At 43.3% G+C, this 27,520-nt stretch overlaps 1 protein-coding gene across 1 annotated transcript in view; it reads left to right on the forward strand.

Annotated features, from left to right (window-relative positions):
* Window positions 1-1,671: 1,671 nt before the first annotated feature.
* LOC144807143 (uncharacterized) overlaps window positions 1,672-27,520 on the forward strand; it is a 151,753-nt gene continuing 125,904 nt past the window's right edge. Inside the window, 1 exon segment of the mRNA XM_078673069.1 lies at window positions 1,672-3,274. Coding sequence (XP_078529195.1) covers window positions 1,672-3,274 — 1,603 coding nt within the window.

Here is a 27,520-nt window from a genome sequence, read left to right on the forward strand (position 1 = left end):
ACTCGACTTAAACAAGGTGACTCACCTTAAACAATATACTATTATGTTGTTTAATATTGACATGGACTCCGATGGCATGGGCTTCAAACAATCTCCCCAAAATGGCAAAGGTTTTACCTTTGGTGGATTCATAGAACAACTCACAGGTCTGCCCTTTGTAGATGATATAGGTTTACTAAGTGACACAAAGGAAGGTATGAGTATTAATTTGAAGACCAAGTACAAATTCAAATTTCTGAAACTAAGGGGTAAATTTATCTAAGAATTGCACCCGTACAAAACTCATGCAAAATGACGCAGCCTGTACGAAGTCTTTACTTTCTATTATAAAATGTATTTTGCTTTGGAAAGTGAATAGTGGGGTTTATTTGGAATGGATGGTTTTCGCCAATTTAGCGACATACAGTTGGAGTTTTCATTGGAGAATTGTAATTTTTTAAGTATCTATAGATTCGTAGTTTTTTTGGTAAAAAACGGGGGGATTGTAGGTTTGAAAGCAATGTTATCATTGATATTATGCCAGGAAGGAAGAAGGGGAGTATTCATTTGATATATGCAGAATTAATAAGGCTAAAGCAAGATGATTTAATTAAACAGGAGGCTAAGTAGGCTGAGCGAGTGGGAACCACTCCAGGTGTACTTCCGAGGTCTCTAAAGCTAGGTCAGGCGATTCTATGCTCCGCTGGACTTTAGGCACAGCATTACAGAACTGTGTTTTCGCTGTATTACACACCGGCCAGAATTGCTCAGTGGGGCGGGTCATCAGGGACAACCTGCCCAAGGTGTGGGGGGGTGGATGCGGATCTGGTCCATATGTTTGCATCTTGTCCCCATTTGCAAGAGCTACTGAAACAAATTGAGGAATATTTAGATCGGTCACTTGGGTTGAAAATTAAATTAACCCATGAATTAATTCTATTAGGAGTTAGCAGTGTGACCCAAGTGGAGAACACATATCGGTTCCTATTTGTTGCTATGGCTGTTTTAAGGATTAACATTGCTTCTGCCTGGCTAGATCCCCTACCCCCACATTTCAGCAATGGCTGGCTCACCTACTTTCTATATATACAATAGAGAGTGCTATTTATGATAGAAAGGGTAGGAAATCGAAATTATTGGGACAATGTATCTGGGCTCCTTTAATAAAATGGAAAGAAAAAGAACATTAATGAAGGTCGGGTAAGAATTTAAGGATGATAATATTCTTCTTCAACTCTGTCTTAATTGTGTTTTTTTTTGTTTTCTTGTTTTTTCTTATGTTTTGAAATATAATTCTGTGTCATAATCATCTGTCGTTACTTGTATGAACACACATACCTAACAGGCAAACACTAAACCCCAAAGACCTAATCAGTGCTTTTAAAACTCCTAAATCAAATGTGATAAACTAGAATCACTAAATGAGACTAATTAAACTTGAGAGAATTCACCCGGCATAACTTGGAGAAAATTAATCCTTGAGGGGCATCTTAATCAATACAAGGGGCTCCTCAGTGAAAGTTTATGAGACAAGTTAGATCGGTGCCTTTAAAGGTAGGAAAATGATCTCCAGGTAAAAACTATCATTAGTTAAATACATATGTTAAGAAGAGCATCTGCAGGGTGGTTTAGAAGTTAATGCTGAGTGTAACATAAACAAGAACAGACTCTGGAATCAGATTCAGTCTTAAGATGACATGTATCCAGGAACAAACCCAACTTGGAGATACAAACAACTCGAATAGGAGCAATGACTGTGGGAACAGCTTTAGTTATCAATCCCACCTCACTAAACATGAGAAAACTAGCACTGGAAGAAGACCTTATCAGTGTCCTGAATGCCAGAAACACTTCAATCACAAATCCAACCTTACGGTACATGAAAGAACCCACACTGGACAAAAACCTTATCAGTTCCCTGAACGCTGTAAAAGGTTCAGTCAGAAACGCAGCCTTACTGTACATGAAAGGACCCACACTGGGTATACACCGTATCAGTGTCCTGAATGCCATAAAGGTTTCTATCACAAATCCAGTTTAACTGTACATCAGAGAACCCACATTGGGCATACACCGTATCAGTGCTCTGAATGCCATAAAAGCTTCAATCAGAAAATAACTCTCACTTACCGTGAGAGCACTCACACAGGGCACAAACCGTATCAGTGCTCTGAATGCCAGAAAAGCTTCAATCGGAAAATAACTCTCACACACCATGAGAGCACTCACACTGAGCATAAACTGTTTCAGTGCTCTGAATGCCGGAAAGGATTCAGTAAGAGATCCAGTTTAATTGAACATGAGAGAACCCATACTGGGCAAAAACCTTATCAGTGCTCTGAATGCTGGAAAGGATTCAGTCAGAGATCCAGTTTAATTGAACATGAGAGAACTCACACTGGGCAAAAACCTTACCAGTGCTCTGAGTGCCAGAAAGGATTCAGTCACAGATCCAGTTTAATTGAACACGAGAGAACTCATACTGGACAAAAACCTTATCAGTGCTCTGAATGCTGGAGAAGCTTCAGTCAGAAATCCAACCTTACTGTACATGAAAGAACTCACACTGGGTATAAACCGTATCAGTGCTCTGAATGCCAGAAAAACTTCAGTCGGAAAAAAACTTTCACTCACCATGAGAGCACTCACACTGGGCAAAAACCTTATCAGTGCTCTGAATGCTGCAAAAGCTTCAGTCGGAAATCTACTCTCTCACAACATGAGGTAACTCACACTGGGCAAAAACCTTATCAGTGCTCTGAATGCTGCAAAAGCTTCAGTCGGAAATTTACTCTCTCACAACATGAGGTAACTCACACTGGGCACAAACCTTATCAGTGCTCTGAATGCTGCAAAAGCTTCAGTCAGAGATCCAACCTTACTGTGCATGAAAGAACCCACACTGGGCAGAAACCGTATCAGTGTTCTGAATGCCAAAAAGTTTTCAATTACAAATCTGGTTTAACTCTACATGAGAGAATCCATACTGGGCTCAAACCCTTTCAGTGCTCTGAATGCCAGAAAAGCTTCAGACTGAAACAGACTCTCACTCAGCATGAGATAACTCACACTGGGCAAAAACCTTATCAGTGCTCTGAATGCTGCAAAAGCTTCAGTCAGAAATCCAGCCTTACTGCACATGAAATGACCCATACTGGGCTCAAACCCTTTCAGTGCTCTGAATGCCAGAAAAGCTTCAGACTGAAAAAGACTCTCACTAGACATGAAAGAACTCACACTGGTGAAAAACCTCATTAGCTCTCTGAATGCTGGAAAAGTTTCAGTCGGAAATCTGGTCTCACTCAATTTGGGAGAACTTACCTGTTCTAAATGCCAGGGAAGCGTCTGCTGGAGATTCAGTTTCATTCAACAAGAGAGAACGCACAATGAGAAAAAAAAGACCGTGCTCTCAATGTGACCCCTGTGCCCTCGCAGGCGGTCGCTCCCTCCTCGCTGCTGCTGCTCGCCTGCCTGCCTACCTGCTGCTCTGCCGCTCGCTCGCCTGCCTGAGGTCTCAGCTGCTGCCTGGCCGCTCCCTTGATCGCCGAGACCTCTGCTCACCTCCCCCTCGCCGCTGCCCTCCGCTTCTTCCTCGGGCTCGCCTTCTGCCCGCAGCTTTGGCCCTCCCGCCTCCCGCCTCCCGGCCGACCCTCCCTCACGGCTCCTTCTTATGACGCCCCCTCAGCGACCGCGCAGCGGACATGCGCAGCGGGAGCGCCGAATGAGCGCCGAAGGTGCGCCAAAGGTAAGCCCATCTGCGCCCGTCCGCGCCTGGACCGCGCCCAGTGCCAGGACCCCTGGCCCCCTCCGACGGAAGCTGACCCGACGAATCTACGACGCCACCGAACTCATCGCACTCAACACTGGCAGGACCCCGGGTTGCTACCGAGCCACACCGAGACGCACCCACGGACCCTTCAGCTGCCACTCCTGCAAGTTCACCTGCAACCGGACCCAAGCCACACCAGCACCCACCAAGCCGAACACCAACAGCAGCCACCTGAAGTGCATCCTGCTCAACACCCGCTCCGTCCACAGACACGCCGTCGAGCTCTGGAACCTGCTCGACACCACAGCCCCAGATGTCGCCTTCCTCACAGAAACCTGGATGAACGCCTCCTCAGCGCCCGACATCGCAATCGCCATTCCGGACGGCTACAAGATCATCCGGAGGGACCGCGTCAACCAGACAGGAGGAGGCATCGCCATCATCCACAGGAACACCATCCGCATCACGACCAACACCGACGACACCCTCGCACCCGCCGAACACCTGCACTTCCAGATCCACATCAACCCCAAGACAACCCTCAGAGGCACTCTCATCTACAGACCCCCGGGACCTCGCACACAATTCAGCGAAGACATCGCTGACTTCATCAGCCCGCACGCACTCCTCTCCGCTGACTACATCCTCCTCGGGGACCTCAACTTCCACCTGGAGAACAACAACGACCGCAACACCACCACCCTGCTGGACAACCTCGCCAACCTCGGACTCAAGCAACTGGTAACCACCCCCACCCACTACGCCGGACACACACTCGACCCCGTCTTCTCATCCAGCAAGGACATCGCCTTCAGCCACGCCACGGGACTCCACTGGACGGACCACAGCTGCGTCCACTTCAGCTTCAAAAGGACCATGCTCCACCATCACCAACAACAGGTCCCCTGCAGAAGCTGGAACAAGATCACAGCCTACCAGCTTGCGTCTTCCCTGAGCAAGAAGCCTCCCACCAGCACAACGAACCCCAGCCAAGCCGCCACCAACCTCACGAAATGGATCAGCGACTGCGCAGACGACCTCGCCCCTCTGAAGACCCCACCGAGCAGACCAGGCAGCAAGAAAGCCCCATGGTTTAACGACGAACTCAAGAGCTCCAAGAAGAACTGCAGAGCACTCGAGAAACCCTGGCGCAGAGACCCAACACCGGACAACATGACTGCCCTCAAGCTCGCCACCCGAAAACACCACCAACTGATCCACGCCACCAAGAAAACCGCATTCAAGGAACGACTGGACAACAACGCACACAACAGCAAGGAACTCTTCAACATCGGGAAAGAGCTCTCCAACCCCAACGCCGGAAACAACGACATCACCCCTTCGCAAGACCTCTGCAACTCCCTCGCCTCCTACTTCCACAACAAGATCGCGGACATCCACAACAGCTTCAGCACTCAACCGACGCACGCCACGACCGAACCACCGCCCCCCACCACCACCCTCCGCGCCTGGACTCCGATCAGCACCGAAGACACCATCCGCACGATGAAGTCCATCCACTCCGGATCTCCGACAGACCCCTGCCCTCACCACGTCTTCAACAAGGCCGACACTGTCATCGCACCCCACCTGCGGGACATCATCAACACCTCCTTCGACACCGCCACCTTCCCGGAGAGCTGGAAACACGCCGAACTCAGCGCTCTACTCAAGAAACCATCAGCCGACCCCACCGACCTCAAGAACTACCGACCCATCTCGCTGCTCCTGTTTCCGGCCAAAGACATCGAGAAGACTGTCAACAAGCAACTGGCCGCCTTCCTCGAGACGAACGGCTCCCTCGACCTCTCGCAGTCTGGCTTCCGGGCCAACCACAGCACCGAGACCGCCCTGATCGCAGCTATCGATGACATCCGAGCCCTGCTCGACAACGGAGAAACGGCGGCCCTCATCCTCCTGGACCTCTCCGCGGCCTTCGACACCGTCTGCCACCGTACCCTAGTACAGAGCTTCAGCATCGTCGGAATCCAGGAGAAGGCACTGGAGTGGATCATCTCCTTCCTCGCCGGAAGGACACAGAGAGTCCGCCTCCCCCCGTTCAGATCGGAGGCCACTGAAGTCATCTGCGGCGTTCCTCAAGGATCCTCGCTCAGCCCAACACTCTTCAACGTCTACATGAGCCCCCTCGCAGCCATCGCACGCCAGCACAACCTCAACATCATCTCCTACGCCGACGACACCCAGCTGATCCTCTCCCTCACCAACGACCCCACCACCGCCAGAGCCAACCTGCACGAAGGGATGACAGACGTGGCAAAATGGATGACGAACAGCCGCCTGAAACTGAACTCAGACAAGACGGAAGTCCTCATCCTAGGATCCTCACCCTCCACCTGGGACGACTCCTGGTGGCCCCCCGCCCTGGGCAGCGCACCCAAACCAACAGACCACGCACGCAACCTGGGCTTCATCCTGGACTCCTCCCTCTCCATGACCAGACAAGTCAACGCCGTCTCCTCGTCGTGCTTCAACATCCTGCGCATTCTACGCAAGATCTTCCGATGGATCCCCTCCGAGACCAGGAAGACGGTCACCCAGGCCCTCGTCACCAGCCGTCTGGACTACGGCAACTCCCTCTACGCCGGAACCACCGCCAAACTCCAGAAGAGACTCCAGCGGATCCAGAATACCTCAGCACGACTCATCCTGGACATCCCCCGCCGCAGCCACATCTCCGGACACCTGAGAGACCTGCACTGGCTCCCGGTCAACAAGAGAATCACCTTCCGGCTCCTCACCCACGCACACAAAGCCCTACACAACCAAGGCCCAGGATACCTCAACAGCCGCCTCAACTTCTACGCTCCCAAACGCCAGCTTCGATTGACCAGCCACGCCCTCGCCGCCGTCCCCCGCATCCGAAGAGCCACCACAGGAGGAAGGTCCTTTTCCTACCTGGCCGCCAAGACTTGGAACTCCCTTCCGACCCGCCTCCGCCTGACCCATGACCACCTCGCCTTCAGGAAGCAGCTCAAGACCTGGCTGTTCGAGCAGTAGCGGACCCCACCCCCCAGCGCCTTGAGACCCTCCGGGTGAGTAGCGCGCTATATAAATGCTTTGATTGATTGATTGATTGATTGAATGTGACAAAAACTTCAGTTGTAAATGTAATTTTTCTACATAAGAGAGACAATGTGGGAGAATAAAAGGTGCTCACTGTGAACCCTGAGGAGGAGCTTTCAGCATCGCAAAACATTTACATGAAGCAGCCACAAAGACTTCACTGTATTGATTGTCCAACAAACCGTCTACTGAAAAAGCACATAGCGAGGAATGGAAATGCTTGAATTAAACTCATTCCTTTGTAAACATTCAGTGTGTTTTGCTCTCTGAGTGTTTATAAGCAGAGCTCTGACCCACAAAGGCCATTTGATCCTGAACTTTGAGGCCACGCTGCTAGGATCAGGAATGCATGTAACCTCAAACTGTTTCCAGCATTAATGAGCCTCACCAGGGGGCAGCAGTAGGAGTCCCTTTATCGTAGGTCTCTATGGGACCAACATCTGTTCTGTGCCACGTAGGACTGATCATTGAGAAAAGCTAACGGTGATGGATGGACTGGTAGTTAATCTCTGCAACATCCCGCCACATCATTCTCCAGTCTCTGTGCCACTAAAGACAAGGCCAAACATATGCAAACCATTCTTGGCCCCACCCTGGACACAGCCTCGTATTACAAAGATCGACTTTAGCTGCCTCTTTCCGTGTTCTTTTTGCTACAAATGGAACCTGCTTCTCATCTGCTGAGGACAGTTTCACAAGCTTTACAATCACATCAGATACATCCAAAAAAGTCTCACAGATAATCAGGCCTATTCATAAACTACTATAGGGCGACTACAATACAAGAAAATGCGATTCACAAACTACGTGCAGTCGTTCTGCCTCTCCTATCTTTTTCTTTGTGGAGTTGTCTGCCTCGACTGCAGAGTTTCCGCACAAGTTAGTATAGTTTTAGTAGTAAATGTGGGAGTGATAGAGGGAAGTGGCTGTAAAATGTGAAATACTTATGAATAAAGGGGAGGGGTAAGGCAGGAGTAAAGAGGAGTATAGGGAGGAGTTTAGGGAAGGACAGGCACTCACTAGGGAGTAGGCCCATTTCTATTTACGAACCACACTCATAAAGTCACTACAGCCATAATGTACCTAAAGAGTCGTAAATGTACTCCTGCTCAGAGCCGGAGTTAGTCCAATATCACACATGGCCATCCCCTGGAACTGCAACTAGTTAAAAATAAAAAATTAAAAATTCAATGGCAAAAAATATCTCAAAAGTAAACTTTTAATTTTTTTAATAAAAATGTGTTATTTCATTTAAACACTGATATAACATTCATTTTTTGTGAGGTATAATTACACTTGTTACAATTAATTGTCTACCTCACAATGAATAATTATATATACATAATAAAAATGTTACTTACTTTTAATTTAGGCTTTAGAAAAAATAAAATGTTATATATATTCAACTTGGGTGAAGCTCTCCCTGTGTAAAAAATGTAGGGAACATTTTACAAGCTTATCAAACTTGAAAAAAATAAAATATTTGTATGTTAAATATGAATGTAAATTTACTTTATAACAAATAAAAATGATGCAACACTATTAACTTGAAATGCAATTCATTTTAAACCTCTTTTTTCAAAGGTTTGTAAAATCATTATTTTTTTATGTTCTCATAATTATTACATTTCCTTTCGCAACTCTGTTCAGAGACAGAACTGCCTTACAAAAAGTTATGGATAGAATTAATTGAAATTATTTATTTAATAGTTTTAGAAAAATTATTAATTAAAAGCAGCCGCGGTGCGTCCATTGGGGCGTAGGGGCGTAGCCCCACTAAGCCTGGTGGACGCACTTGCGGCTGCAGCAGAGAGAGTCAGTCTAGTCTAGACAGTAGAGTAGAGCACTTAAATAAAATACAGCGGCGCGTGTTCCGACCGGGACAGACCCGATCAAATAGGGAGTGCGCAGGGGGTGGGGCTGGGTTACAACAACAGTGTCTGACTCGACTGCGCATGAGTAAATCAGGAGGAAACTTGCCCGCGCATGCGCTTTAGCCTAAAATTAGCCGTCAACTTCGTCAAGTTGACTGAGAGGGAGGGGGGTGTGTCTTTGGCTGGGCCCCGTCCTTTAAGAAGGCGCCAGGGCGAGTAGACTGTGTGACCCCCTAGCCAATCCTGGCGCTTATGCAGCACCAGGATTGGCTGGTCCACCGCGCCGAAATACAGGCAATCCATTATTGGATGCCGGCACGTGGGTGGGTGGACTGATTGGCCATAATTCGGGGATGTGCGCCGGTGCGCGCCGTGACGTTTCCTACTAGTTGCGCGGCTGACGGGGGCTCCCTCTCTGTCTCCTCGTGCGCGCAGGGCCAGGCAGCAGCAGCCAGCAGACCGTCACTCACTGACTCTCTTCTTCACTGGACTTGGATGACTCAGTCTCTACAGTACTCTACTGTCTCTAGACTTAGTAAGTAAGTCTCGTGGTTAACTTATTGTCCGTCCGTCACTCACTGACTCAGACCGTCACTCGTCATGTCACTCGAGCTGGTGCCGTAACGGTCCACACATTACTTCGGGTACTTTCTTAGTATCCACTATCCGCTAACTCCTATTTATTCTTCAGCACTTAACTCTCTTTGAGTCTGTCCTATCCAGGAAATCACTTCAGAGGTTCGGTCTCCTCCGCACGAAAGTCATGTGGGGCCAGGGGCCTAGCTTAAAGTGAGGGAGGGCGGTGATGGGGTTGGGCTGTTATACTCCCTTGGTAAATATAATTGCTGCTAAATTGTTGGCTACAGGTGTTTTCAGTCGGGTATGATCATTATGATGAGATGTTTGTCGGATTTCACCAGGAAGGTATTTTAGGTATTTTAACAATCTAGTATGCATGCTATGCCAGCGTCACGTGAATGTCGGAAAATCTGAAGCCTCCCCCCCCCACCCCCCAAACTTACTAACCAAGCAACGCTCTTGCATGTTCTACGACACCTTTGTGTGCGAAAAGGCAAAACCAGCTACGGTAAGTTGGCGCTGCACGCGGTTCCCCCACTAAGACGTGTTTGAGAGCTGGGCCCACTGAGGAATGGAGCCTTAAATTCTCTGCGCAAAGAGAAGGCTCAGTGGCAGATCTGAGCTTCCGCACTGAATGCGCATTGTGCAAGGATCCGCATGCTGTGTGAGTGTGACCCTTGTTAGCGCATCACGAGTCTCCTATGTATACTTATTGAACGTTACTCCCCATGAAAACAGACAACAGACAACTGTTCTTTGTAAACAAAGAATAACAAAGCCAAACATTGCACAGCAGCTGGATTTGTGTCTCACCAAAAAAAGACAAATCTTGTTAGCTGCAAATCTACTAAATCGCGGCAAAAAGCAAAACTACAGGCACCTTTCTGGTGGCTACAGGGACCCGAAAACAGTCATGAGGGTTGATACCGAAAATTAGCAAAAATCGTCAAAAAAAGTTTTTTTGACAAGATTTGCTAATTTTCCAAATAGCTCAGAATGGATATCACAGTCACTTTGTGAGTACCCATGACCTAAATATACTTGACTCTTGTTGCACCAGTGCTGCTTCGGCTGCACCAGTGCTGCTTCGGCTGCACTGGTGCAGCTTCTCAGACTTGAGGCGTTGCACCAGTGCAGCATAGAAAAGAAACTTTTTAATAAAAGGATTTAAAACTAATTCAAGATATACATTATCTAAGGAATGTTATAAAAACTCAGATATGGAGAATATTTTTCATTTTCGTCCATTTTTGACCGTTTTGGAGCACTTTGAAGCACTGATGCAGCTTTGGGATTTTTATGGTTATTTTGATCAGAGATGCTCCTAATGTGTTTAAAATTCATGTGGGATGTATCCAAGACACTGCCATCACACCTATATACTTTTTAAATGATTTTGATGTATTACAATTTTGACCTCCATAAGGGGGGAAAGGTTGAACTTTTACCCCGCTCGGAGTTCCATGACTTTCGTGACCTTGTCCCCCTGAAATTTAAAATTGCATTTTCAAAGTAATGTGTACAACTATTCATTCTGTGTCATTCATTGTGTGTTTAGCATGCTATTGGGCCACTGTAGCACTTGTTTTTTTTCGTTTTTATGCATTTTTGACCGTTTTTGAACACTTTGATGCTCCAAATGGTCTTTGGACTTAGTCACTTTAAGCTTCATGGAGACTTCAAAAGTGTTAGAAAGTCACTTTGGAGGCACACAGGACAGTGCAAATGCACCTATATAGCAACCAGGACACTCCAATCACACCTATATAGTTTTTAAATGATTTTGATGAATTAAAAATTTTGACCTCGATGAGGGGTGGAAAGTTTGAACTTTTACCCCGCTCGGAGTTCCATGACTTCCATGACCTTGTCCCCCTGAAATTGAAAATCGAATTTTCAAAGTGTTTAGTAAAACTGTTCATTCTGTGTCATTCATTATGTCTTTAGCCTGCTATTGGACCACTGCAGCACTATGTTTTGTTAATTTTAACCCAATGTTGACCTTTTTTGACCACTTTGATGCACCAGTGAAGTTTTTGGACTTAGTCATTTTTCACTTCATGGAGACTTCAAAAGTGTTAGAAATTCATTTTGTAAATACCTAGAACGGTGCAAATGCAGCCATATAGCATTCAGGGCACTACAATTACACCTATATAGTTTTTAAATGATTTTGATGCAATAACATTTTTGACCTCCATGGGGAGGGCACTCAAGCTAAACTTTTACCCAGCTCCGAGTTCCACGACCTCGCGTGGAAAAAGTGACTTTGCCCCCTTAAACCCAAAAACTTCAAAAAGTCACCCCTGGAGGCCAGAAATGGGTCTTAGACACTCTTGGTATGTCATCTGAGGTATACTATGGTGTTCTTGGGTCCAGAACTAGAAATGTGATGTGACTCTGATATCTAGGGCCTATAATGGAAAAAATGAATTTGACACCAAACACCTCAAAATGTCTGAAATAGTACTCAGACATGTACCTGGAGGCTGGAAATGAGCCCTAGACACTCTTGCTATATCACCTGAGAAATAATATAGGGTCCTGGTGGCCACAGGGACCCAAAAACAGTCAGGTGGGTTGATACTGAAAATTAGCAAAAATCGTCCAAAAATTTTTTTTGACAAGATTTGCTAATTTTCCAAATAGCTCAGAATGGATATCAGAGACACTGTTTGAGTGCGCAAGATATGAATACACTTGTTAGAAAGGTCAGCTCTGATGCTTTCATGTGATATATATAACTTTGATATTATATAAAGTTTTTTTTCCGCTACCAGCCAAGGGAAACACCTGATATCGTACCCGATTTTGAGAACATTGGGCTGGGTGGAAAAAGTCACTTTGCCCCCTTAAACCCAAAAACTTCAAAAAGTCACCCCTGGAGGCCAGAAATGGGTCTTAGACACTCTTGGTATGTCATCTGAGGTATACTATGGTCTTCTTGGGTCCAGAACTAGAAATCTGATGTGACTCTGATATCTAGGAGCTATAATGGAAAAAAATGAATTTGACACCAAACACCTCAAAATGTCACAAATAGGAGTCAGACATGTACCTGGAGGCTGGAAATGAGCCCTAGCCACTCTTGTTATATAATCTGAGATATATTATGGGGTCCTGGTGGCTACAGGGACCTGAAAACAGTCATGAGGGTTGATACCGAAAATTAGCAAAAATCGTCAAAAAAAGTTTTTTTGACAAGATTTGCTAATTTTCCAAATAGCTCAGAATGGATATCACAGTCACTTTGTGAGTACCCAGGACCTAAATATACTTGTTAGAAAGCTCAGATCTGATGCTTTCATTTGATCTATCTACCTTTGCTATTATCTGAAGTTTTTTTTTCAGCTTCCAGCCATGGGAAAAACCTGACATTGTACCCGATTTTGAGCACCTGCGGCTGGATGGAAGAAGTGACTTTGCCCCCTTAAACCCCAAAACTTCAAAAAGTCATCCCTGGAGGCCAGAAATGGGTCTTAGACACTCCTGGTATGTCATCTGAGGTATACTAAGGGGTCCTTAGGTCCAGAACTAGAAATTTGATGTGACTCTGAGCTCAATGTGATGTGACTCTGAGCTATATGGCCTATAATGGAAAAAATGAGTTTGACCCCAAACACCTCGAAATGTCACAAATAGGAGTCAGACATGTACCTGGAGGCTGGAAATGAGCCCTAGCCACTCTTGTTATATCATCTGAGATATATTATGGGGTCCTGGTGGCTACAGGGACCCGAAAACAGTCATGAGGGTTGATACCGAAAATTAGCAAAAATCGTCAAAAAAAGTTTTTTTGACAAGATTTGCTAATTTTCCAAATAGCTCAGAATGGATATCACAGTCACTTTGTGAGTACCCATGACCTAAATATACTTGACTCTTGTTGCACCAGTGCTGCTTCGGCTGCACCAGTGCTGCTTCGGCTGCACTGGTGCAGCTTCTCAGACTTGAGGCGTTGCACCAGTGCAGCATAGAAAAGAAACTTTTTAATAAAAGGATTTAAAACTAATTCAAGATATACATTATCTAAGGAATGTTATAAAAACTCAGATATGGAGAATATTTTTCATTTTCGTCCATTTTTGACCGTTTTGGAGCACTTTGAAGCACTGATGCAGCTTTGGGATTGTTATGGTTATTTTGATCAGAGATGCTCCTAATGTGTTTAAAATTCATGTGGGATGTATCCAAGACACTGCCATCACACCTATATAGTTTTTAAATGATTTTGATGTATTAAAATTTTGACCTCCATAAGGGGGGAAAGGTTGAACTTTTACCCCGCTCGGAGTTCCATGACTTTCGTGACCTTGTCCCCCTGAAATTTAAAATTGCATTTTCAAAGTAATGTGTACAACTATTCATTCTGTGTCATTCATTGTGTGTTTAGCATGCTATTGAGCCACTGTAGCACTTGTTTTTTTTCGTTTTTATGCATTTTTGACCGTTTTTGAACACTTTGATGCTCCAAATGGTCTTTGGACTTAGTCACTTTTTGCTTCATGGAGACTTCAAAAGTGTTAGAAAGTCACTTTGGAGGCACACAGGACAGTGCAAATGCACCTATATAGCAACCAGGACACTCCAATCACACCTATATAGTTTTTAAATGATTTTGATGAATTAAAAATGTTGACCTCGATGAGGGGTGGAAAGTTTGAACTTTTACCCCGCTCGGAGTTCCATGACTTCTGTGACCTCGTCCCCCTGAAATTTAAAATAGCATTTTCCAAGTAATTTGTAAATATATTCATTCTGGGTCATTCATTGTGTGTTTAGCTTGCTATTGGGCCAGTGTAGCACTTAGTTTTTTTCATTTTTATGCATTTGTGACCGTTTTTAAACACTTTCATGCACCAATGATGTCTTTGTACTTCGTCATTTTTCACTTCATGGAGACTTCAAAAGTGTTAGAAATTCATTTTGGAGGCACACAGAACAGTGCAAATGCAGTTACATAGCATTCAGGACACTGCAATTACACCTATATAGTTTTTAAAAGATTTTGATGTAATACAATTTTTGACCTCCATGGGGAGGGCCCTTAAGCTGAACTTTTACCCAGCTCGGAGTTCCATGACTTCCATGACCTTGTCCCCCTGAAATTGAAAATCGAATTTTCAAAGTGTTTAGTAAAACTGTTCATTCTGTGTCATTCATTATGTCTTTAGCCTGCTATTGGACCACTGCAGCACTATGTTTTGTTAATTTTAACCCAATGTTGACCTTTTTTGACCACTTTGATGCACCAGTGAAGTTTTTGGACTTAGTCATTTTTCACTTCATGGAGACTTCAAAAGTGTTAGAAATTCATTTTGTAAATACCTAGAACGGTGCAAATGCAGCCATATAGCATTCAGGGCACTACAATTACACCTATATAGTTTTTAAATGATTTTGATGCAATAACATTTTTGACCTCCATGGGGAGGGCACTCAAGCTAAACTTTTACCCAGCTCCGAGTTCCACGACCTCGCGTGGAAAAAGTGACTTTGCCCCCTTAAACCCAAAAACTTCAAAAAGTCACCCCTGGAGGCCAGAAATGGGTCTTAGACACTCTTGGTATGTCATCTGAGGTATACTATGGTGTTCTTGGGTCCAGAACTAGAAATGTGATGTGACTCTGATATCTAGGGCCTATAATGGAAAAAATGAATTTGACACCAAACACCTCAAAATGTCTGAAATAGTACTCAGACATGTACCTGGAGGCTGGAAATGAGCCCTAGACACTCTTGCTATATCACCTGAGAAATAATATAGGGTCCTGGTGGCCACAGGGACCCAAAAACAGTCAGGTGGGTTGATACTGAAAATTAGCAAAAATCGTCCAAAAATTTTTTTTGACAAGATTTGCTAATTTTCCAAATAGCTCAGAATGGATATCAGAGACACTGTTTGAGTGCGCAAGATATGAATACACTTGTTAGAAAGGTCAGCTCTGATGCTTTCATGTGATATATATAACTTTGATATTATATAAAGTTTTTTTTCCGCTACCAGCCAAGGGAAACACCTGATATCGAACCCGATTTTGAGAACATTGGGCTGGGTGGAAAAAGTCACTTTGCCCCCTTAAACCCAAAAACTTCAAAAAGTCACCCCTGGAGGCCAGAAATGGGTCTTAGACACTCTTGGTATGTCATCTGAGGTATACTATGGTCTTCTTGGGTCCAGAACTCGAAATCTGATGTGACTCTGATATCTAGGAGCTATAATGGAAAAAAATGAATTTGACACCAAACACCTCAAAATGTCACAAATAGGAGTCAGACATGTACCTGGAGGCTGGAAATGAGCCCTAGCCACTCTTGTTATATAATCTGAGATATATTATGGGGTCCTGGTGGCTACAGGGACCTGAAAACAGTCATGAGGGTTGATACCGAAAATTAGCAAAAATCGTCAAAAAAAGTTTTTTTGACAAGATTTGCTAATTTTCCAAATAGCTCAGAATGGATATCACAGTCACTTTGTGAGTACCCAGGACCTAAATATACTTGTTAGAAAGCTCAGATCTGATGCTTTCATTTGATCTATCTACCTTTGCTATTATCTGAAGTTTTTTTTTCAGCTTCCAGCCATGGGAAAAACCTGACATTGTACCCGATTTTGAGCACCTGCGGCTGGATGGAAGAAGTGACTTTGCCCCCTTAAACCCCAAAACTTCAAAAAGTCATCCCTGGAGGCCAGAAATGGGTCTTAGACACTCCTGGTATGTCATCTGAGGTATACTAAGGGGTCCTTAGGTCCAGAACTAGAAATTTGATGTGACTCTGAGCTCAATGTGATGTGACTCTGAGCTATATGGCCTATAATGGAAAAAATGAGTTTGACCCCAAACACCTCGAAATGTCACAAATAGGAGTCAGACATGTACCTGGAGGCTGGAAATGAGCCCTAGCCACTCTTGTTATATCATCTGAGATATATTATGGGGTCCTGGTGGCTACAGGGACCCGAAAACAGTCATGAGGGTTGATACCGAAAATTAGCAAAAATCGTCAAAAAAAGTTTTTTTGACAAGATTTGCTAATTTTCCAAATAGCTCAGAATGGATATCACAGTCACTTTGTGAGTACCCATGACCTAAATATACTTGACTCTTGTTGCACCAGTGCTGCTTCGGCTGCACCAGTGCTGCTTCGGCTGCACTGGTGCAGCTTCTCAGACTTGAGGCGTTGCACCAGTGCAGCATAGAAAAGAAACTTTTTAATAAAAGGATTTAAAACTAATTCAAGATATACATTATCTAAGGAATGTTATAAAAACTCAGATATGGAGAATATTTTTCATTTTCGTCCATTTTTGACCGTTTTGGAGCACTTTGAAGCACTGATGCAGCTTTGGGATTGTTATGGTTATTTTGATCAGAGATGCTCCTAATGTGTTTAAAATTCATGTGGGATGTATCCAAGACACTGCCATCACACCTATATAGTTTTTAAATGATTTTGATGTATTAAAATTTTGACCTCCATAAGGGGGGAAAGGTTGAACTTTTACCCCGCTCGGAGTTCCATGACTTTCGTGACCTTGTCCCCCTGAAATTTAAAATTGCATTTTCAAAGTAATGTGTACAACTATTCATTCTGTGTCATTCATTGTGTGTTTAGCATGCTATTGAGCCACTGTAGCACTTGTTTTTTTTCGTTTTTATGCATTTTTGACCGTTTTTGAACACTTTGATGCTCCAAATGGTCTTTGGACTTAGTCACTTTTTGCTTCATGGAGACTTCAAAAGTGTTAGAAAGTCACTTTGGAGGCACACAGGACAGTGCAAATGCACCTATATAGCAACCAGGACACTCCAATCACACCTATATAGTTTTTAAATGATTTTGATGAATTAAAAATGTTGACCTCGATGAGGGGTGGAAAGTTTGAACTTTTACCCCGCTCGGAGTTCCATGACTTCTGTGACCTCGTCCCCCTGAAATTTAAAATAGCATTTTCCAAGTAATTTGTAAATATATTCATTCTGGGTCATTCATTGTGTGTTTAGCTTGCTATTGGGCCAGTGTAGCACTTAGTTTTTTTCATTTTTATGCATTTGTGACCGTTTTTAAACACTTTCATGCACCAATGATGTCTTTGTACTTCGTCATTTTTCACTTCATGGAGACTTCAAAAGTGTTAGAAATTCATTTTGGAGGCACACAGAACAGTGCAAATGCAGTTACATAGCATTCAGGACACTGCAATTACACCTATATAGTTTTTAAAAGATTTTGATGTAATACAATTTTTGACCTCCATGGGGAGGGCCCTTAAGCTGAACTTTTACCCAGCTCGGAGTTCCATGACTTCCATGACCTTGTCCCCCTGAAATTGAAAATCGAATTTTCAAAGTGTTTAGTAAAACTGTTCATTCTGTGTCATTCATTATGTCTTTAGCCTGCTATTGGACCACTGCAGCACTATGGGGTATATTATCAAGGGGTTTATCTCCGCTTTTTTGGCTTTAAAAGCCAAGAAAGCGGAGATAAAATTATCTCCCTATTACCAAGCTGTCGCTAACACCAGTTAGTGACAGCTAATAGGAGATAGCGACCATCTTGGGCCCCGCTTTGCATGTCAGTGATATTTATCACTAATGACATGCAAAGTGGGCGTGCCAAGATGTTAGCGACTGGAAACAGTCGCTAACATCGCTATCTCCTATTACCAACTTTTGGAGATATTCGCGCTAAGCGCGAATATCTCCAAAAGCTAACACCTGCCCTGAGCAGTTCTTCACCATGTTATCCAATGGGAGGTGGATAACATGGCTAAGAGCATTTGCTCGATAATGCATGAATATCGCTGACTTTTCAGCGATATTCATGCATTGCGGCCGTTTTTTATCGCATTTGCGATAAACCTTGCTAATAGCAAGGTTTATCTGCGATAAAAATCGCCGATGTGCGGCGATAATTTTTGTCTCTAAACAAGTTAGAGACAAAAATTATCGCTAGTTGTTGGTAATATACCCCTATGTTTTGTTAATTTTAACCCAATGTTGACCTTTTTTGACCACTTTGATGCACCAGTAAAGTTTTTAGACTTAGTCATTTTTCACTTCATGGAGACTTCAAAAGTGTTAGAAATTCATTTTGTAAATACCTAGAACGGTGCAAATGCAGCCATATAGCATTCAGGGCACTACAATTACACCTATATAGTTTTTAAATGATTTTGATGCAATAACATTTTTGACCTCCATGGGGAGGGCACTCAAGCCAAACTTTTACACCATTCAGAGTTCCACGACCTCGGGTGGAAAAAGTGACTTTGCCCCCTTAAACCCAAAAACTTCAAAGAGTCACCCCTGGAGGCCAGAAATGGGTCTTAGACACTCTTGGTATGTCATCTGAGGTATACTATGGTGTTCTTGGGTCCAGAACTAGAAATGTGATGTGACTCTGATATCTAGGGCCTATAATGGAAAAAATGAATTTGACACCAAACACCTCAAAATGTCTGAAATAGTACTCAGACATGTACCTGGAGGCTGGAAATGAGCCCTAGACACTCTTGCTATATCACCTGAGAAATAATATAGGGTCCTGGTGGCCACAGGGACCCAAAAACAGTCAGGTGGGTTGATACTGAAAATTAGCAAAAATCGTCCAAAAATGTTTTTTGACAAGATTTGCTAATTTTCCAAATAGCTCAGAATGGATATCAGAGACACTGTTTGAGTGCGCAAGATATGAATACACTTGTTAGAAAGGTCAGCTCTGATGCTTTCATGTGATATATATAACTTTGATATTATATAAAGTTTTTTTTCCGCTACCAGCCAAGGGAAACACCTGATATCGTACCCGATTTTGAGAACATTGGGCTGGGTGGAAAAAGTCACTTTGCCCCCTTAAACCCAAAAACTTCAAAAAGTCACCCCTGGAGGCCAGAAATGGGTCTTAGACACTCTTGGTATGTCATCTGAGGTATACTATGGTCTTCTTGGGTCCAGAACTAGAAATCTGATGTGACTCTGATATCTAGGAGCTATAATGGAAAAAAATGAATTTGACACCAAACACCTCAAAATGTCACAAATAGGAGTCAGACATGTACCTGGAGGCTGTAAATGAGCCCCAGCCACTCTTGGTATATAATCTGAGATATATTATGGGGTCCTGGTGGCTACAGGGACCTGAAAACAGTCATGAGGGTTGATACCGAAAATTAGCAAAAATCGTCAAAAAAAGTTTTTTTGACAAGATTTGCTAATTTTCCAAATAGCTCAGAATGGATATCACAGTCACTTTGTGAGTACCCAGGACCTAAATATACTTGTTAGAAAGCTCAGATCTGATGCTTTCATTTGATCTATCTACCTTTGCTATTATCTGAAGTTTTTTTTTCAGCTTCCAGCCATGGGAAAAACCTGACATTGTACCCGATTTTGAGCACCTGCGGCTGGATGGAAGAAGTGACTTTGCCCCCTTAAACCCCAAAACTTCAAAAAGTCATCCCTGGAGGCGAGAAATGGGTCTTAGACACTCCTGGTATGTCATCTGAGGTATACTAAGGGGTCCTTAGGTCCAGAACTAGAAATTTGATGTGACTCTGAGCTCAATGTGATGTGACTCTGAGCTATATGGCCAATAATGGAAAAAATGAGTTTGACCCCAAACACCTCGAAATGTCACAAATAGGAGTCAGACATGTACCTGGAGGCTGGAAATGAGCCCTAGCCACTCTTGTTATATCATCTGAGATATATTATGGGGTCCTGGTGGCTACAGGGACCCGAAAACAGTCATGAGGGTTGATACCGAAAATTAGCAAAAATCGTCAAAAAAAGTTTTTTTGACAAGATTTGCTAATTTTCCAAATAGCTCAGAATGGATATCACAGTCACTTTGTGAGTACCCATGACCTAAATATACTTGTTAGAAAGCTCAGATCTGATGCTTTCATTTGATCTATCTACCTTTGCTATTATCTGAAGTTTTTTTTTCATCTTCCAGCCAAGGGAAGAACCTGACATCGTACCCGATTTTGAGCAACGTAGCCTGGATGGAAGAAGTGACTATGCCCCCTTAAACCCCAAAACTTCAAAAAGTCATCCCTGGAGGCCAGAAATGGGTCTTAGACACTCCTGGTATGTCATCTGAGGTATACTAAGGGGTCCTTAGGTCCAGAACTAGAAATTTGATGTGACTCTGAGCTCAATGTGATGTGACTCTGAGCTCTATGGCCTATATTGGGAAAAATGAGTTTGATCCCAAACACCTCGAAATGTCACAAATAGGAGTCAGACATGTACATGGAGGCTGGAAATGAGCCCTAGCCACTCTTGTTATATCATCTGAGATATATTATGGGGTCCTGGTGGCTACAGGGACCTGAAAACAGTCATACAAAGCAATTTGAATCCATACGAGGCAATTTTTAATTTGCGGCCATCTGGTCACCCTTTGAAATGGATAGGATATACTACAGAGGATGTAGTGCACTCTATTTCTTGAAGCATATGATGTACTGACTTAATTTCAATTGCAGTATGTAGCTAAGACATTTACAATTCATAGTGGTAACTCTCATGGTTGTGGCTTATAGGGACAAGGTACAAATCCAGTGTAACCTTCAGGTAAGTTTTTATTTTTCACTTTCATGTGTGTTGTAGAACACTTTATAATTTTGGCTATAATTCATAGTCTGTACATTATAGAGACATAATTTAAACAGCACTTTGTTCCTAGTGATGTGCATCTTACCCATGTGAATTATTATGTGTGTGGCGTATTGTAAAGTTGTCAAAATTTGAGGTTGAATGTATGACGTTTTTCAATACCGTCGCATGTACGAAAAAGTATGCCTTACATTTTGTCCCATACTTCTAAAACCATACAATCTGGATCCATAATTGGAAGTGCAGCATTAAGCTAACATGATGCCACTGTCCTGTGTTCATTTTCATGCATGTGGAAAGCTTCAAAGTGGTGTGAATCTTTCAGCGATTAAACACATATTTTTCAAAAAAATCCTCCAGCTTTTGCAAAATGTGTCACGTATATTATGTCATCAGTCAAGATCCATATTAGATAGAGCTTGATTTCCAACTGCAACACATTCTATAACATAGCCTACTACAGTGTGCCATTTTATATGCATGTGGCTCACACACAAGGTGCATACAAAGCAATTTGAATCCATACGAGGCGATTTTTATTTGCGGCCATCTGGTCACCCATTGGAATGGATAGGATATATTACATATTATGTGGTGCACTATAAATCTTGAACCATATGAGGTACTGACCTAATTTCAATCACAGTATGTAGCTAAGACATCTACACTTTATAGTGGTAACTCTCATATTTGTGGCTTATAGGGACAAGGTACAAATCAAGTGTAATCTTCAGGAAAAGTTTTTATTTTCACTTTCATGTGTGTTGAAGAACACTTTATGCTTTTGGCTACAAAATGTGAAGTTGAATGTATGATGTTTTTCAATAACGTCACATGTGTGAAAAATATGCCTTACGTTGTGGCCCAAAATTCTAAAACCATACAATCTGGATCCATAATTCTGAGTGCAGCATACAGTTACCATCATGCCACTGCCCTGTGGTCATTGTCATGCCTGTGCCATGCTTAGAAGTGGTGAGAATCATTCAGTGATTAAACGCATGTTTTATAAAATTTGCCTCCATTTTTTGCAAAATGAGTCACGTATATTGTGTCATCAGTCATGATCCATACTAGATAGAGCTTGATTTCCAACTGCAACACTTTCTATAGCATACCCTACTACATTGTGTCATTTTAAATGCATGTGGCTTACACGTAAGGTACATACAACGCAATATGAATCCATACGACGCGATTTTCAATTTGCGGCCATCTGGTCGTCCCATTGAAATGGATAGGATATTATACATAGCAGAATGTGCCCTATAATTCTTGAAGCATATAAGTTAAAGACTTAATTTCAATTGCAGATTCTAGCTAAGATTCGTATGCATTATTGTACCAATTCTTATGCATGTGGCCCACATAGAAAGTGCACGAAATGGAAGTTGAATCCATACGAGGCGATTTTCGATTTCCGGCCATCTGGTCACCCAAATCTCAAAGATTATTGTTAATAATTCAGTGTGTTTTTATGCTATTTAGCTAATAATGCATGAACCTGTTTATTAACATGTGCATAATGAGATACCAAAGAGAAAATAATGAAAATGTATTGGTAAACCGTATTTTGGTAGACTTTAAAAAACCCCATTGAAAAACACATGCATCACCAATGCTGCTTTTTGCTTGTGCCTAAAACGAAAATGTGTTATTAAAAAGTGAATATAACACATAGAGATGTTTTTTCTTTTGTTTATGAAGCCTAATGTGAAGGCAGGTCACACCTATGTTTTACTTTGAAAAAATCTCTTTTCTAAAATTTACGGCGTTACCTTGTTTTTTAATATAGCTAAAAAAAACAATTGTTAAAATCGCTTATAAAAAGTGATCGTAAATGCTATTTTGGTTTTGTTTTCAGCTTGAGGTTCAGTTTAATATGAGTCTTAATTTGATGTATCACTTGCCCTAGTAAACAATCCCCAAAGTCTATTTTTTTCAATTTTCCCAAGCTCAATGTTAAACACATGCATCACCAATGATGCAAAAAGTCAAGTCAGAAATTTCAAACAGCAATAAAAAAGTGAGAAAAACAGATATTTGAAAAATTCCTTTTGTTCATGCGGCCTTATGTCCAAAGCCATCCAACAAGAGCATTTTTTTTTTATTCGGTCGATTTAAAAAAAATCTGCGAACTATTTTATTTCTCTCAAAAAAGTGCCAAAAAGTGACTTTTTGTGCAAAAAAGTGCCCGTACAATATTTTTTCATCTAATAAACTTTTTATGACTCAGAATACACTTAGGCTTCAGGTCAATGTGTTTTCGTTTGGGGGAGTTTTTGAAACTAATTTTAAGGGTTTTCCATCATTTTGCGTACTCGTGTTGTCAGTCTCAAACAAGCACTGGCCTTGCCAGTAGGTCTCGTAGAATGCAGAGTGGCCGGAGGGAAGCCGGATGGGGGCAGGAGAGCTGAGATAGCGTGTTAGGGGAGGAGAAGCCGCAGAGCGCACGCTGGGCGAAGCCCTTTGATGTGCTGTGCGGCCGTGAATGCCAGCGTGTTAGGGGAGGAGAAGCCGCAGAGCGCACGCTGGGCGAAGCCCTTTGATGTGCTGTGCGGCCGTGAATGCGCGTGCTTGTTTGCTCACGTGATTCACGTGAACTTAAAGAAAACCGCACGAACGAAACCCTTGGTTTCACGATTGTTTTCAGCACTTGAATTCTCGCTCCCTCAATGCGCTTGCGCGCATTGATAGGTCACGAGACCTAAAAAGTGCTAGTGCGTAGAATTAATTCATCTGAATCCAGGGAAACCATCAATAGGTAAGACTCCCCCAACGAGAGGGGGTCTATGTTTCCTAAAATATGGGGTTAAAAGCCAGTTGATATATTTTAAATAAAATTTACAGAAGAATAGGAAGTGCAAATCATCTTGTGTGCTAACACCATCACAAGGACATGGGTTATAATCTGTGCTATGTTGGTAGCCCAGAGGGAAGGCCAACAGATATTTCACAGAACCCGCTCTTAGGCGAAACAAAAGTGATCTCTCCCAGTTGGTCATAGGTAGGGTAAGATAGTGCGGGAGTGGTTGCCTACATAGATCGTTCCCCATGTATTTTACAACAGTTGATTTTGATTATTCTCTTCCCATTCGTTCAGAATTATAAAGTGCGTACAGTGCATGTTTAACCTCGATTTTATCCTTTGGCTCGATCCTAGTAGGTTCGGAAAAGAGGCTGCCTCTGTCCATGGCGCTCAATGTTTTCGACACTCCAGAAAGCCATGGAATCGCCATGCCATGGTCACATTTTAAACAATCCTTTATAATATTTTGTGTAAGAGTGGCTGAGTTATTCCTCCAAATCCTGACCCAGAATAGAGCTGGTCTAGATCTGATAAAATCACATACAAAGGGGAGGTTTAATTCATCATGGCAGATAAATTCAGAAGATGAGATTGGGGCGCCCAATATTTTCCTGCAAAATCGGCTTTCTTCTCGCTGGATACTTGGGCTTCTTCCCAACCCCCAGACCTCTGCTCCATATGTGGCTACCGGTAGGCACTGTAATCTAAACATTTTTAAAATAGCTCTAGTGGCACCTATTTTCTTTGGGCAAGGCAAGCTAAAGACTGAATTGGTGGCTTTCCAGAATTTGCCCATGGCATGGGCCAAGTGCCCACCCCATGAGCCGTTCGCAGTGAAAACCAAACCTAAATATGGAAATGTAGGCACAGATTCAAGTTTATCTGTCCCTATGTGTATTGTATTGAGCTTCCGTTTCCCAGGGCCACCAGACATGATAAAAGATTTTTTTTAATTTACGCGCAAATCTAATCCCTCCATGTATTGAACAAAGCTATGGACAAGTAGGCGGAGGGCATTTGGCGTGCGGCCCATAAGCACCGCTTCGTCAGCATATAATAACACCGGTAATGGTTGCCCCAGAATTGTTGGTACATCACTAGTCACTTCTTTCAGGCTTCTTGCAAGGCCATTGATGTAAATGATGAACAACAGGGGTGCTAAAACGCACCCCTGTCTCACCCCCCTGCCGATGTTAATAGCTCCAGAGACTTCTCCACCCATCCCAATCCTGACCTGTGCTTTAAGATCCGTGTGAAGATAGGCCAGGAAATTAACAAGCACCTCGTCTAGTCCAGAATTCAAAAGGATAGCCCAGAGTTTGGATCTATTCACTAGATCAAAGGCGGATGAAAGATCCATAAATGCAAGGTAAATAGGAGACAATCGAGCAACGCTGTACTTATCGATTATCAATTTTAGATTCAGACATTGCTCCACCGTCCCTACCCTGCTCCTAAATCCCATCTGACACGGGTCCAATAGGTCTATGTCATCAGTACATTCTAGCACCCTATTATAAATAATTCGCGCCAGAATTTTTAAAGTGTTATCCAGAATTTATTTATTCATTTTTATTTATGGTATTTTTAAAGCGCTCTGCAACCCTACGGGCATCCTGGCGCTGTGTACATATGGCTGAAAAACACTGTGCATCAGAGGAGGAATAATAGCGTTAAATACTGGTAGGTTACATTTTTGGGAAGAGCCATGTTTTCACCTTTTTACGAAAGGCCATCAGTTCATTTGTTTTTCTGATGTCAATAGGTAAACTGTTCCACAGATGAGCTGCAGCTATGCTAAAGGCTCTGCCACCAAAGGTGGTTTTCTTGATCCTGGGTATACTTATGAAATTTGAAGAAGGGGATTGAAGAGACCGGGTAGGCTCATACCAATTAAATTTGTTTTGAAGTGGTCGGGGGCCTAGCCCATGTACTGCCCTAAAGACAATACATAGGGATTTAAAGCGGATCCTCTGGTGTGTAGGTAACCAGTGAAGGTCAGCCAGGGCAAGGGTGGTAGAGGATCTTCGCTCTCGAGAAAGTGCCAGTTTTGCTGCAGCTGCCTGGATACTCTGAAGTCTGGAAATCAGGTAGGCAGGGGATTCCAGTAATAGGGCATTACAGTAGTCCAGGCGGCTGAGAATGGTGCTCCTAACTATGGTGGCTCTAACCTGTGAAGGTAGAAGGGGTAGCAGCTTTCGCAGTCCTCGCATTAGAGCAAAGCAGCTACTAGCCTGCTTGTTGACATTGGTCTCTAAGCTCAGACTGTTATTAAAAGTGACTCCAAGGTTTCTTACTGATTTCACTGGGATTAGTGAGTCCCCTAGCGCCGGAGGCCAGAAATCTGTGGGTAGACTTTTGGGGATTCTTCCTACCGTACAGTGCATTATTTCAGTCTTGTCACTGTTGAATTGTAGTGAATTCTGATTCAGCCAGAGTGTCATTTCCAACAAGCAGGTGTGGAAGGTCTCAAGCGAGTCTGCATGAGCACCCTCCAGAGAGATCTTCAGCTGCGTGTCATCCGCATAGTTGATCACGCTAATGCCGTGAGCCTTGATGATGCTCATCAGGGGTTGCATATATATGTTGAAGAGTATAGGACTAATTGCAGACCCCTGTGGGACCCCATGTGGAACTTTAACAAACTCTGACTGATATGGAGGGATAGCTACTGCCTGCCATCTGTCCATCAGGTATGATCGAAACCAATCAAGCACAGCTCCCCCGACTCCGATGTTCCTCAGCCTTGTCAGCAGGATGTCATGACTCACCATATCGAATGCGGCGGACAGGTCCAGCAAGATTAATATTGCTGATTCTCCCCTGTACACCCTCATTCGTAAGTCGTCCAGAACTGTCAGCAAAGCAGTCTCAGTTCCGTGAGCTGGTCTGAATCCAAATTGCTCCTCTTCCAGGATGTTGTTAGTTTCAAGGAAGAGGGCTAAAGATCTGGTGACCCACCGTTCTATGATCTTAATAGGGTATGGCAGGAGCGAAATAGGTCGGTAGTTCTTTTGGCAATTTGGGTACAGATTTGTTTTTTTTAATAGTGGGGTAACAACCGCCAGTTTCCAGTCTTTTGGTACGGTGCCTGTGTGGAGAGATTGGTTGCACAGCTGATGCAACACTGGGAGGATTTCATCCCCGAACTCCTTTATTATTTTGTGAGGTAGAGGGTCCAAAGGGGACCCTGATGACGTGTTAAGGGCTATTCTTAAGAATTCTTGCTCTGTAGGGATCTCAAAATTTTCCAATGTGGCCTTTGGAGCGGGACATCTTACATTTTCCACATTCTTCTCCCTATTCTCTGGATTGCTATTATCCTGCACCGGCGGAATAGAAACACATTTCATTCCCTCAACAATTTTACAGATTTTCTCTTGAAAGAATAATGCTAAACCGTCACATAGCTCTCTGATTATCCTGAAGGTGTCACGAGATTTATTGGTACTATTAAGTATTAGGTCTGCGAAGTGGCTTGCTTTGGCTATAGTGATTTCTTTCTTATATTGTACAATTGTAAGCCTCCATGTCAATTTCTCCTGTTCCGAATAATTTTTCCTCCAGAGTTTCTCCGCCTTTTTACAGGCGCTTTTCAGTTCTTTTAGTTTATCCGTATACCAAGGCGCGGAGGGTTTTCCTCTTTTCCTGATTGTTTTCAGAGGTATAGTATCATCAAGTTTCCTAGTTATCTCTTTACAAAATGAAAGATAATTTGTAGTGACATCACTCTCAGGGTTGAGCGAGATCCAAACTTGACGAAAGTCAAACTTTCCTTCCTCTTTCCTTTTTAACA

The sequence above is a fragment of the Lissotriton helveticus genome, chromosome 1_2, assembly GCF_964261635.1.
Source record: "Lissotriton helveticus chromosome 1_2, aLisHel1.1, whole genome shotgun sequence".
NCBI classification, from domain to species: domain Eukaryota; kingdom Metazoa; phylum Chordata; class Amphibia; order Caudata; family Salamandridae; genus Lissotriton; species Lissotriton helveticus.